At 57.6% G+C, this 13,309-nt stretch overlaps 1 protein-coding gene across 13 annotated transcripts; it reads right to left on the minus strand.

Moving 5' to 3' along the window:
• Nucleotides 1-1,529: 1,529 nt before the first annotated feature.
• On the minus strand, nt 1,530-13,268 carry ZNF205 (zinc finger protein 205). 13 transcript variants are annotated; one of them, XM_021085735.2, is made up of 8 exons: nt 13,172-13,268; nt 12,344-12,454; nt 8,858-8,996; nt 5,776-5,989; nt 5,491-5,582; nt 5,035-5,155; nt 3,054-3,152; nt 1,530-2,858 (listed from the first exon to the last, which is right to left on the minus strand). In XM_021085735.2, exons 3-8 carry the CDS (start codon nt 8,912-8,914, stop codon nt 1,729-1,731), a joined length of 1,713 nt encoding a protein of 570 aa, XP_020941394.1. In that variant the 5' UTR covers nt 8,915-8,996; nt 12,344-12,454; nt 13,172-13,268; the 3' UTR covers nt 1,530-1,728. The 13 variants fall into 13 exon arrangements, with proteins under 13 accessions (XP_020941394.1, NP_001230570.1, XP_020941395.1 ...); NM_001243641.1 differs by lacking the exon at nt 13,172-13,268 and adding an exon at nt 12,907-13,065 and having other exon boundaries at nt 1,530-2,801; XM_021085736.2 differs by lacking the exon at nt 13,172-13,268 and adding an exon at nt 12,907-13,017.
• Between the last annotated feature and the right edge of the window lie 41 nt (nt 13,269-13,309).

Genomic DNA, 13,309 nt, shown 5'->3' on the forward strand with positions numbered 1-13,309 from the left:
GGTGGCATGCAGAAGTTCCGGGGCCAGGGATCGAACCTTTGCCGCAGCAGTGACCCAAGCTGCTGCAGTGACTACAGTGGATCCTTAACCTGCTGCACCACAGGAGAACTGTCTACTCTTTAGACAGCCTCATATTGTCATGCACTAATTAGACAATCAAAAGCTGAAGGGGGAGGAGTTCCCCTTGTGGCCCAGCAGGTTACAAACCTGACTAGTATCCGTGAGGACATGGGTTCGATCCCTGACCTCAGTGGGTCTGGGAACTGGCGTTGCTGTGAGCTGTGGCGTAGGTCACAGACACTTCTCCGATCCTGTGTTGCTGTGGCTGTGGCATAGGCTGGCAGCTGTAGCTCCGATTTGACCCCTAGCCTGCGAACTTCCACATGCTGCAAGTGTGGCCCTAAAATAAATAAATTAATAGCTATTGGGGGTACATGGAAATAGAGGTATTCTTTACAGGATAAAAGCCCTGGACCTGAGCTCCAGCTTCCAGGTTGAATGACTTTGGGCAAGTTACTGGCCTTCTCAGCCTGCTTCCTCATCTATAAAACTCCGAGTTGCAGTTGGGGACATATACGTGATGCTTGGTCCCATGCCTGACAGGGCAGCTGCTCAACTGCCAACTATCATAACTATTTTCAGTCCAATGTCCTGTTCAAGACATTCCATCCCTCAGGGGCTGGGAGCCAACAGAGCTGCGACTGCTCTGTTGGCTCTGTGAGCACAGAGACAGGAGGGGTCCCAAGAGAGGCAGACGTCAAGGTCAGGTGATGTCAAAAATGAGTGTAATCTTGAGAGCTGAACTGCACATCTAGAATATGGGCAGGCTGAGCCCACCCTTGGCCAGGAGAAAAAAAGAGAGAGAGAGAATGGGAAAATTCAGAGGTAAAACCCCAGGAGGCCAGGAAACCACCAGATGGGGGCAGGTAGGGCAAATTACAGAGGACAGGTGCAAAGAGGCCACAGAGGTGAGAAGTAGTGGAGGGAGTGAGCTGGCAGTGGCTCAGAAAGGATCAGAAGGGGCAGTGGTCCCTGGGGAACAAGAAATCCCCCCTGGATTAGAGCTGGGCCCCCGCGGATGCAGGTGAAAATGCCCGGTCACAAGCAGCAGGCCCCAGTGTGAGGGAAGCAGGGTAGACAGGAGACACTGAACGTGAATTCTTAGGCTGGCTCTGCCCTGCCCTGGCTCCTGGAGAGAAGAGCCAAGGGAGTGCCCAGAGCTCAGGGGCAATGCTACGGGCATGAGTGACAACAGCAGCAGATCACCTCACCCAGGTCCTCCATTTCAGAAGTATCTGGGGTGTGGAAACGCCCGTGCTTAGAGCCCTCTGCCCAGAGACTCAGGATCCTGCCGTCGGCATGGTGGACTGGGCCCCAGGCCAGGGAAAGGCTGGGGTGGACGGTGCCCAAGCCCCAGAGGGATGACTTAGGGACGGCTGAGTGAAGACGCTGAGTCCCCCCAGGAGCCCCTGCCCTCCCCGCCAGCCTCCAGCCTTCAGGGCCCCAGGAGACAGAGCTACGGCTCGCACTTGAATTCCAAGGCCTTTAATTTTCGGCCAGCATGCCCGCTCCTCACCCTAGCTCCTCCTGCGCCGCCGCGCCCCAAACCCCATGCCAGCACTTCCCCAGCAAGTCCCTCCCTGGCCGCGCCAGGTCACACCCCCTCAGCAGCTGCCGGCTCCTCCTGCCACCCCCGCTCCCCCCGCCTGGCCCCTCCTGCTTGGCCTCCTAGGTGGGGGCTGACGGGGGTGCCGCCAGGGCCCCGGCCGCCCCCAGCATCAGCATGGCCAGGGCCTTGGGCCCCGCCGTGTGGATCTTCTCGTGCCGGTGCAGGTTGGAGCGCCGGCTGAAGCTCTTGCCACACAGGGGGCACGAGTAGGGCCGGACGCCGCGGTGGGTGCGCTGGTGGGCGGTGAGGTGCGAGCTGTGGCTGAAGCTCTTGCCGCAGTCGAGACAGTGGTAGGGCTTCTCGCCCGTGTGCGTGCGGTTGTGCGCGATGAGGTTGGAGCGCTGGCTGAAGCACTTGCCGCACTCGGGGCACGGGTAGGGCTTGACCCCAGTGTGGGTGCGCTGGTGGGTGACCAGCGCCGAGCTCTGCGTGAAGCACTTGCCGCAGATGGGGCACTTGTGCGGCTTGGCGCCCGTGTGGGTGCCCTGGTGGGTGACCAGGTCCGAGCGGCGGGTGAAGCGCTTGGCGCAGCGGTCGCACACGTAGGGCTTCTCGCCCGTGTGGATGCGCTGGTGCTGGATGAGCGTCGAGTGGTGGCTGAAGCTCTTCCAGCAGGACGGGCAGGTGTAGGGCTTCTCGCCGGTGTGGATGATCTGGTGCTGGATGAGGTGCGAGCTGCGGCCGAAGCGCTTGCCGCAGTCCGTGCAGGCGTAGGGTTTCTCGCCCGTGTGCGTGCGCCGGTGCGTCACCAGGTGCGAGTGCCAGCTGAAGGCCTTGCCACACTGCTCGCACCGGTAGGTCTTCTTGCCCGCGTCCGCGTCGGGGGCCAGGCCCTCGTCGCCGCTTTCGCTCTCGGGGGCGGCTGACTCCGCCTCGCTGGGCTGCCCTGGGACGCGGCCCTCCTGGGCCTTGGGGAGGCCGCCGTCAGGCGGGGCTGCTTCCAGCTGTCCCTGCTCGGGGGGCCTGGGCCGCACATGGTCTTTGGTGGGCCCTGAGCTCTGGCCGCTGGCTGCCGACTGCCCGCACTGCAGGGGGTCCCCCTGGGTTCTCCCCACCCTGTTTTTGAAGGACTTCACATCCCCAAGGGCTGTCAGGGACGGAGCCAGCTCCTCCTTTCCCAGCTGCGCGGCTCCTGAACAAAGAGGGTTTCCAGCAAGAGAGAGGCTTGCACGAGGGACCCAGGGGGATTCTGGAGATGGACAGAAGGGCACGGACTAGCCAGGAACTCTGAAGCCAGAGCCAGACGCGGGGAGGCTGGCAGCCCTGCCCCCACAGAGACAGTGTGCCTGCACTGAGGCGGGCACCTGAGAGTGACAGCCGTGCCCCCCCCACCCCCCCCCCGCACCGTGCCCTCGCACCCACCCACCTGCCCCTCTGCACACACCTCTCTTCTCCTCTTCTCCCATCAGCCGGCTGGAGCTCGGGGCCTCGCCCTTGCCCTGTGCTGGAGAGGCCCAGACAGGTCTGCTGAAGGGACACCCTGCTTGAGAGAGAGGCCGAGCTCCGGCAGGGCCCTTCCAGGCCGCACAGTGAAACAGCCCTGCCCCCCGCCCCAGAGGAACAAAGTGGGGTGCAGCTCTGCAAGCACAGGCAACGCCACGTGAGCTCAGAAGTACTGGGGCCTGATGGGCCTCCCTCTAGGATGCACATTCCGGGGACCTCCAGACACTCTCTTCTCGGGGCTGAATCTGGACTCTGTCTGGTCCCCAAACAAACCACAGAAGTAAAGGCAGCGGGGCTGGGCCAGGTCAGCTGCTGGCCAACCCCTCCCCTCTCTTTTGGGCCACACATCGAAGTTCCCAGGCTAGGGGTCGAATAGGAGGTGCAGCTGCTGGCCTACACCACAGTCACAACCACAGCAACATGGGATCCAAGCCACATCTGTGACCTACACCACAGCTCACAGCAAACCAGATTCTTAACCCACTGAGTGAGGCCAGGGATGGAACCTGTACCCTCACAGATCCTAGTCAGGTTCTTAACCCACTGAGCCATGATGGGAACCGCTGGCCACTCCCTTATGTCACACAGCCCCCAGCAGTGGGCAGCCATGTCAGGAGCCAGGCAGTCCTCCTCTCCTGTACCCACACCTGCCCAGGACCACAGGCGAAAAGGCTCCAGGTAGGAGGGCCGAGGATGAGAGGGCCAGGGCCATGGACCAGCCGGAAGTCAGGGACCAAAGGCCCGTTTGCCTGGGAATTCTGGTCAGGTCAGTAAGAGAACAGAGGGGCCCTGGCCTCCATGCCCTGATCCAAGCCCCACGAGAGAGAAAGAATGTTTGGACCAATGGGGTGGTTTAGGGCATTCACAAAACCTGCCATGGGCCTGTGAAGGGATGCTAGTTCCTTCTGATCCCCCAGTTTGTCGACTGCTGTTCTGGGCCCTGGAGACTGAGCAAACCTGAGATAATTAAAGACATAAGCAGGGCAGCTGCTGTGACCCTGGGCCCACTAGGGACAGTGGGGGTCTCGGCCACCATCAAAAGCAAAGGGTGGCATTACCAAGCCCCTGACTCCACCTGAACTAGCAGGTGTGCGACAGCCACGTGTTGACAGACGGACTGACCAAATGAACAATGAATGAGTGAACGCTCTGATTTTTCTGCAAGCCCTCATGCAATCCTTCCAGGAAAACTAGGCCCTAAAACTAGACTCTTTGAGAAGTCAAAGCCCTGCGGCTTGGCTACCCACCATGAGAAAAACCAAGGGAGCCAAGGCCCCTCTGAGAAGAGGACACGGCCCTGGAGCGGGGGTGACATCTCAGTCAAAGGCCTGGAGGATTAGCTGGCACCATCCCTATCCCCCGGGTCAGCAGCCTGGCTGAGGCTGGGCCAGGAGGAGGGGGCAGGGGAACTACTGGAATGAGCTTGGGGAGAAAGGACGAGCAGCAGCCTCTGCAGGGCGGCACCGCCTGCCAAGGCAACTGCTGGCCACATGTGCCTATTTCTGTTTGAACTGGTTAAAATGAGAGGAAACAACTCAGTTTTTGGAGGTCTCACCATGGCACGGTAGGTTAAGAATCCAACTGCAGCGGCTTGAGTTTTGGAGGTGTGGCTGGGAGCAGTGGATTAAAAGCTCTGGCATTGCCACAGCTGAGACTACGATTCAGTCCCCAGCCTGGGAACTTCTATATGCCTCTGGTGCAGCCATAAAAAACCAAAACGAGATGAAACAAAAGACTCGGTTGCTCTAGCTGCATTTCTAGGGCTCAAAAGCCACATCTGGCTTGTGGCTGCCATGTCAGCAGACACAGAACGCGTCCATCGCTGGGAGGCGTCATAGCCCAGCGAGGTCAGGGTGAATAAGCGGGTTCAAGGTCTGGCGCGGGAGGAGTCGGTGCCGGTGGCGAGCGGGAGCAAGCCTTACCCAAGGACAGCCCGTTCCTCTGCTGCAGGACGTCCCTATAGAAGCTCTGCTGTGTGTGGTCCAGCCGCCCCCACTCCTCCCGGGAGAGGTACAGAGCCACGTCCTCAAAGGTCACTGGCATCTGAAGGAACATGGAACGCCTGCGCTCCAGCACCCACCAGGACGTGGAGCAGGGGCACAGTGGTGCCAGGACGGGCGAGACCCAGCCTCCCACCCTGCCGACTTGAGTGAGGTCTGCCGTCAGGTCTGCCGGTGAAGCAGGACAGCTGCCCAGGAAGGGCTTTGTGGGGGCGAGAGAAAGGACTGGGGCCAGCAGAGGACAAGAGCCAGAACCAGACGGGGCCCTCTGCTCAGACCACCGCCAAGCTCAGGCGCTCGGCTCCCGGGACGATCCAGTCCGGGCCCTGTCCCTCCGCGGCCCTCGGCTTCCCTCCAGCCCTGGATGGGGACGCTCACCTGGGACCAGGCGGTGAGGAGCGCCGCAGCCATCCGCGGGTCTCTGGTCCTCCCCTCGCGGGAAAGCACAAGGGCCTGGGGGGACGGGAGGGCTGAGAGGGGAGAGAGGTCCTCAGGGCGGCCCCCTCGCCCTGCTGGGCCCTCCTGCTCCCCCGAGCAAGCTCATGCCAGGGTGACCAGGGGCAGCCACGGCTGCCGCCAACCCTACCCGCGAGCTGCCCCAAGAAGGGGGCCAGCAGCCTCTGAGCGTGAGCCGGGCGGCTCCGCGGGGAGAGCGCCCCTCACCTCCGCCAGGCAGGACACATGCTTTCTCCTTAGAGCCCCGGCTTGGGGGCTCCCAGCCCCGTGCTCCCTGAGCTCTGGCCTCCTGCGACACCCCCGCGGGCTGCGGCTCCTCCGGCTCCATCTTGATGTGGGGTGACTCCTGAGCGGCTCCTGATGGCGCCGTCTGCTCCAACTCGGAAAGCATTTCTTGACCAGAATGCCCACGACCTGGAGTCTAGGAATCACAGCCCATCAGCCCTGGGATGGAGGAAGGAGACACGGGAACTCCACGCTTGGGGTCCCTGACAGGCAGACACCTGGGGTGGCAGAAGGCACACCCAAGTGCAAGGCAGGCCTCGCTTCCGTCTCCACCCGAGAGGGCTCGTCCCTGGTCACCGCCCCAGCCGCCCCCCGCCCCCAAGGCCGGACAGAGGGAAGGCAGGCACCCTGGGCCCTGCCAGGTGCCCCGGGGGCAGATGCCTCCTTCCAGTTCCAGGCCCACCCCTCCCTCAGCAGAGTGGATAGTTCTTCTTGGCGGGGGCAGCGGGGGGGCGGGGGGCCCACACCTGCCACTAGTGGAAGTTCTGCGGCCAGGGATCAAACCTACACCAGAGCAGTGACAATACTGGATCCTTAACCCACTGCGCCGCCAGGGAACTCCTGCATTGTCTTAACATATAAGGAAACCATGTGTAGCTGAGTGGGTGGAACAGTGTCTCCTCAAAATACATGTCTGGGAGTTCCCGTTGTGGCGCAGTGGTTAACGAATCCAACTAGGAACCATGAGGTTGCGGGTTCGATCCCTGCCCTTGCTCAGTGGGTTAACGATCTGGCGTTGCCATGAGCTGTGGTGTAGGTTGCAGACGCAGCTCGGATCCTGCATTGCTGTGGCTCTGGCTAGGCCAGTGGCTACAGCTCCGACTCAACCCCTAGTCGGGGAACCTCCATATGCCGTGGGAGCGGCCCAAAGAAATAGCAAAAAAAAAAAAAAAAAAAAGCATGTCTACTCAGAACCTCAGAATGTGAATTTATTTGGGTAAAAGTTCTTTTTTTCTTTTTTGACATTTCTTGGGCCACTCCTGCAACATATGGAGGTTTCCAGCCTAGGGGTCTAATCGGAGCTATAGCCGCCGGCCTATACCACAGCCACAGCAACGCTGGATCCGAGCCGCGTCTGCAACCTACACCACAGCTCACGGCAACGCCAGATCGTTACCCCACTGAGCAAGGGCAGGGATCGAACCCGCAACCTCATGGTTCCTAGTCGGATTCGTTAACCACTGCGCCACGACGGGAACTCCAACCACTTCTTGAAAGTGACAGGAAGGCATGTGGCCTTGGGCATTTCGGGCCCGACTCAATTGGTCAGAGCAGCTGGAGTTTTCTGACTTGGGAAAGAAAGCCTAAGGGTAGCTCTCTCTGTGGAGGCCTGGCCCACTAGGTCCATGGAAAAACTCTCTCAGGCTCACCCCCTTCACGCTGTCCCCCATGGGACTTCTCGGGTCCCCCCTCCCCTCTTCACACCAGCCTCAGCCCCAGGCCTCTGGGACGGGGAGGACCAGGCTCTGGAGTCGGGCTACCAGGGCTCGAATCCAAACCCGCCGCTCACCAGCCTTTTCACCCCTGGCACAGCGGCACCCTGGAGGCCCCAGAGAAGCCTCATCATCAGCCACAGGACTGGGCACACTGGGCACCTGCCCGCCTTCTGCTGAGAGCACAAGCCTCTCCCTCCTCTTCCCTATCCAGTTTGGTCCACCTTAGGGTCTGGAAGAGATAGACCCTCAGGCCAGGAGTCCGTGTGCCTGGGAGCAGCGCGGACCAGGCGGCCGCTGAGACTTAGCTGCTCTACCTCCCACACGGATAACACGTGAGAAAGAGCGAACTGCTCCAGAAAGTTCTGGATAAACAAAGAGCAGTGTGGTAATGACTATTATTACTCTACCGTGTGAGCTGACAGAATCCAACATCAGCAGAGGACACAGTGGACGTGTGAGGCCCACGGGCCTTTCAAAGGCATTACGAAGGAAACAGAGGGAACAATTCTTTGTATTCTGTGGTATGAAAACACAACTAACACTTGATTTGTTGTACCTACAACCACGGGCCACCCCGGCTGAGGGCACACAGGTTTCTCTGACCTAGGTTCCGCCTGCTGCGGGGGCTCTTGTTTTATGTGTTATAATGATGCTGTCCTACCGGCTGATGAGCTGCTCCCAGAGGACTCTCAAGCCTGGTACCTTCTCTGAGCCTCCCAACCACCTGGCGAGACAGGCGGGAATGGCAGGCACGTGATCCCCATTTTTATTTTATTTGCTTTTTAGGGCCACACCTGCGGCATATGGAGGTTCCCAGGCTCGGGGTTGAATCAGAGCTGTATCCAATGGCCTACACCACAGCCACGCAACACATCATTGGAGCTGTCTCTGCGACCTACACCACAGCTCACAGCAACGCCGGATCCTTAACCCACTGAGCAAGGCCTGGGATCGAACCTGCGTCCTCATGGATGTGAGTCAGATTTGTTAACCGCTGAGCCTCGACTGGCACTCTGTGATCCCTGTTTTAGAGAGGACACGCCTGGTTCCAAGAGGCCAGGGGACTTGCCCAAGTTCTCACATGTGGTTGCAGGCCACTCATGTTCCCCTGGTCCCAAGCTTGATGACCCTGGTCCCCCATGCACACCTTCCAGTTATAATTACACACAGGCAACAGGTGCAGGAGGGACCATGTGGTCAGAGAGAGAGATGGGGTCCCAGGCAGAGGGGCATAGACGGGAGACCAGCTCGCCTACGTGCGGAGTGCTGTCCAGAGAGCAAACCTCACCAGTAGGAGCCCCAGGCAGCCCCCTTACTATTTCGTGTCGTCTTTGGTCTGCCGGCTACCACATTCCCCGGGCAAAGCAAAGCAGTCTCATAGACATTGATTCCCAGGTGGAAGGTATTTCCCACCACACCACCTGCTTTGCAACACCCCCCACCACCTACCAGCCCTGCTCCCCCATGAATCTAACCCTTGCATTGGTCCAAATGTCCTGACTTGAAAATCCACTCCCACGCCAGTCCCTTCCAGGAAATGCCTCTCTCATCCAGCACCCGGTCCATACCTCTCCGGCTCTCTCCTTGTCCTGGGCAGCCCGGATGCCTCCGCCGTCTGCAGACATTTTCTATCTCAGAGCTAGAAAGCACAACGGAGTCGTTTCTCACTCTTGTTGATCAAGCCCCCTCCAGCTTCTGGCCAGGAGCCTGCAAGAGCAGAACGAAATCAGCCAGTGTCTCCTGGACATCTCGAAAGCCCCCAAAATCCCCACGTGGGGCCAGACCCATCCCTGGTTCCGATCAGAAGAAAGCCTCCCAGACGCCCTCCGACTGCCTCCATCTCTATGCTGTTGTTGTGGTCCCTTGCTTTGACAGAATGAATGCTCTGTTGCAGTATCCCCTTTGTCGCTGAAGCAAGAACTTGGAATCTCAGATAAACTGGGTTAGGGAAAGCCAGGGTGATTGGAATCTGTATCTCCTGTCGCCAGGAGCCGAAAGGACTGCAGAGGTCCCACCAAACAGGTGCTGAGTGGCGCCCCGCCCACCACAGCCCGCTCCGCGGTGGAATCCAGGCCCCGCCGTCTCCCGGGCCCAGGACACACACACACACCCTGCGCTCGACCTGACTCGGTCCTGCCTGGGATCCAGAAATTGGGCTGCCCACTCTCAGCAGCCCTCCCTGCGGCTGCAACCACCCGCCCGGACCGGGCGTCCATGCTGCTCACGGTCCCGGACGCAGGATGTCCTTCCTCTTCCCGAACCCCGGGTCCAGGCCTCCTTCTCTCCCCGCCAGCCCACAGCCTTCCACCTCTGACCCCGTCCCTTTCTGGCCACCCGCGCGGGTCTCGGGATCCAGGCGCCCTCCCAGCCCCCCTCTCACCGAGGTGGCGGCGGAGGGGGCACCTCGGGCGGCGGGGCCCCCTTCCCTGGGGAAGGGAGTCTCCGCAGCCTGCACCGGGAGCCAGTGGATACTGGGATTAGGGACAACAGGAAGTCCGTCCAAGATCCCGCTCCCCGCGCAGCCGCGGCCCTACCGGGTTCCCAGCTGGAAGGGTTCCGGGTCTGGGGTCTGGAGCCCAGCTGCACAGCCCTTGGTCGGCAGGTGACTCCCAGATCCACACTGCCGGCTCAAGATCGCCTTACCCCTCATGAACTCGTGATTCCAGCCGAGCAAGGGCACCAAAAAGGAAAAATGGATTTCGTGGAAGGAGTTTGATACTTGAAGTTTCCAAGAGAGCACTGAAGCTGTCATCACAGGGCAAATCACACGTTGCTGAGTAGAGGGACATGATGGTCCCTTTCAGCACAGAGAACTTCTGCAGGGGCAATGGGGGTCTCCATGGAGACATCTGCTGACTGGCACCTCCCAGGCCAGTCAGCAGGTGCTCTGGGTTCCCCTCAAGACTGGCAGAAGTTCCCCAGCTGTCAGGGATTGAACCCCCTACCACAGTGACCTGAACCACAACAGGGACCACACCCGATCCATAACTGCTGGGCCCCCAGGGAACTACCAATTTAAAAAAAAAAAAATTCGTTTGCAACGCTTAAAAATTAGGAGACTTCCCATGAAATTGATTTTCTTGAGAGACCAGAACATCTAGCAACCTTGGACCCACATTCCACACATGCAAGGCGAGATCTCAGGTTGCCATATCTGGTTCTCCCACTTGGCTCTTGCAGCATTTTCAGTTCGCAACTGTGCTTTTGGAGCTAAACTTGTTTTTGGAGTCCCAGGACTCTGATTGATTCTACTATCCCTTTGATGAAAGAAGAATTACCCCTGGGATTTGTCTCTGGTCAGTATGTCCAGGTGTTTTAATCCTCAAGGTAAAGAGAGATGAACAAAGTTGTATGAAAAGTCAAAACTATTTTCAAGCCAGAGAGAGTTATAAACCAAGAAAAAAACCACAGGGAGTCCTGGAAAAAATGAACTGTGTAGTTTGAGAGCATTTCAAACCCATACCACAGCAACGACAACACTGGCTCCTTAACCCACTGAACCACCAGGGAACTCCTGGGAGCATTCCTCCAGCAAGCCAGTGTTCAGAGTAAAGAAACTCACTCCAGAGATGGATCATCTTACCCTATAGCTGTCCCAGAAGTGCACAGTCCAAAAAGAGTGGGTGTGTCCTGACTCTTGGGCAAAAGTTTCTCTACCAGACAAAGGGGCTATTTCAGGGATACTGGGAAAGCCCAGAGGTTTGGATCCCACCATGGGATCACCTAAACTAGATCAAATGAAGTCCCAACATTTATTTAATTGTTCAGGAAATATTTATTTATTTATTTTAAAAAAATTTTAGGGAGTTCCCGTCGTGGCTCAGCGGTTAACATACCCGACTAGGAACCACGAGGTTGCGGGTTCGGTCCTTGCCCTTGCTCAGTGGGTTAACGACCTGGCATTGCCATGAGCTGTGGTGTAGGTTGCAGACGCGGCTTGGATCCCACGTTGCTGTGGCTCTGGTGTAGGCCAGCGGCTATAGCTCCAATTCAACCCCTAGCCTGGGAACCTCCATATGCCACAGGAGCGGCCCAAGAAAATGGCAAAAAGACAAAAAAAAAAAAAAAAAAAATTACAGGGCTGAACCCACAGCATATGGAAGTTACCAGGCCAGGGGTCAAATCAGAGCTGTGGCTGCTGGCCTACACCACAGCCAAGCACAACACAGAATCTGAGCTGCATCTTCGATGTTCATGGCTTGCAGCAACACTGGATCCTTAACCCACTGAGCAAGGCCAGGGATGGAACCCACATCCTCATGAATACTAGTCAGGTTCTTAACCCACTGAGCCACAACAGAACTCCCAGAAAATATTGATTGAGCACATACTGTGTGACAGACATTTGCTCCTTCTTGGAAATGAGAGGAAAGCCATCTAGGGCTGATGTAGGACTGAGCAAGCCTAGGAGGAAGGATTATCAAACAATATTTTCCATGTGGCAATTGCAGTCCCGGTAAGACCAGCAAGGCATCAGGGCAAGATGAGTTCATAAGTAAGCAGAGATCAAAAACCTAAACTCTGGAGTTCCCATCATGGTGCAGCAGAAACAAATCTGACTAGGAACCATGAGGTCGCAGGTTCGATCCCTGGCCTTGCGCAGTGGATTAAGGATCTGGCAGTGCCGTGACCTGTGGTGTAGGTCACAGATGCAGCTTGGATCTGGCGTGGCTGTGGTGTGGGCTGGCAGCTACAGCTCCAATTAGACCCCTAGTCTGGGAACCTCCATATGCCCCAGGTACAGCCCTAAAAAAAAAAAAGACAAAAAAACCCCGCTAAACTCCTTCAGTGCCCAGGTGGTACCATAAGACCAGAATGAGGAGGGACTTCCAGGTCCTCAAGAAATTATGTTTTGTTTCAAGGTGGTAGTTGCAGACTCCGTATTACCAAAGCTTGAGGATGTTTCAAGAGAAGCCAAAAAAGAATTTGATCTCTATGTGAAATAGCTAACTTTTGAACGTCGATAATTACAAGAAACAAAAGAATTCCAAACAACTCCAGCAGAAAACCTCTGCCGTCCAGCTCACAGGCCACCAGATTAGGAATGTACTTACCTCAGGAGCCTGTTCACAAGACAGCTGTCATGGATTAAGTCACTTATTGGGGCTTCAGGCACAGGAAACACTCAACAAATGCCAGCACCGGTATCCTGCAGCTTCAGGGAGCTTGAGTAAGAACACACCATTTTTAGTAAGTAAATTGCAATCTACCCTTAGATTGGCCTGCGAGTTGACTCAGGCCTTAAAAAGGACTTTACAAAAAAATACTCAGAATAATAAAAACGAAAAAAAAAGCATCATAGGAAGCAAGGAAAATGAAAACAAACGTGTACTAATTAAGACGGTGAAGCCAGCCCGGAGACAGGGCAATGCAGAGATTTAGCCTTAGCAAGAAGAGAGTGTAAGGGCAAATAAAGGGAGAGAAGCCAGGAAAAATAGGAATAATCGAGTAAACAGCAGAACAATGCTAACCACTGAAAACAGAGAAAGGAAGCCAGAATAAGTGTTAGATAGACGGGGCCCTAGAAATACAAAAATTTTCAAGAGAAATAACTAAGAACTCCCAGGGCAGCTGGGGACCAGGTCGTGAGAGCACATGGCCACCGGCCCGCCCACACCTGGAGCCGTGGAAACAACCCTGAGGCCCTGTTCCCTGATGCCACGCGGCTGCAGAGAGATGCGTTCGGTTCGGAGCCACCGGAGGCCCAGGAACCCCGGGCACACAATTCGGCGCGGCCCAGCTCCGCAGCAGGCGGAAAGCAGACGCAGGGAGCATGTCGCCCAGGCAACGAATCTACCCCGCCTCCCGCCACGAGAGACGCCGGTGATTGGCTGTGGCCCCGATGGTTCCGCCCCTCCAGGGTACCGCCCAGTCGCCCTTACCTGCGCGCTCCCGTCCGCGCCCGCGAGTGGCAGCCCCAAAGAGTCGGGAGGGTCACCCCGGTGCTACCTGACCCTGGTGTGCCTGAGTTTCCCGTCCGGCTGCTACATTTCAATTTCCGGTTTTCTCGTGGCGCCCGT

The sequence above is a fragment of the Sus scrofa genome, chromosome 3, assembly GCF_054392235.1.
Source record: "Sus scrofa isolate SSC_HxYL_T2T_F1_AM1 chromosome 3, Sscrofa_HxYL_maternal_Yorkshire_Landrace_v2.0, whole genome shotgun sequence".
NCBI classification, from domain to species: domain Eukaryota; kingdom Metazoa; phylum Chordata; class Mammalia; order Artiodactyla; family Suidae; genus Sus; species Sus scrofa.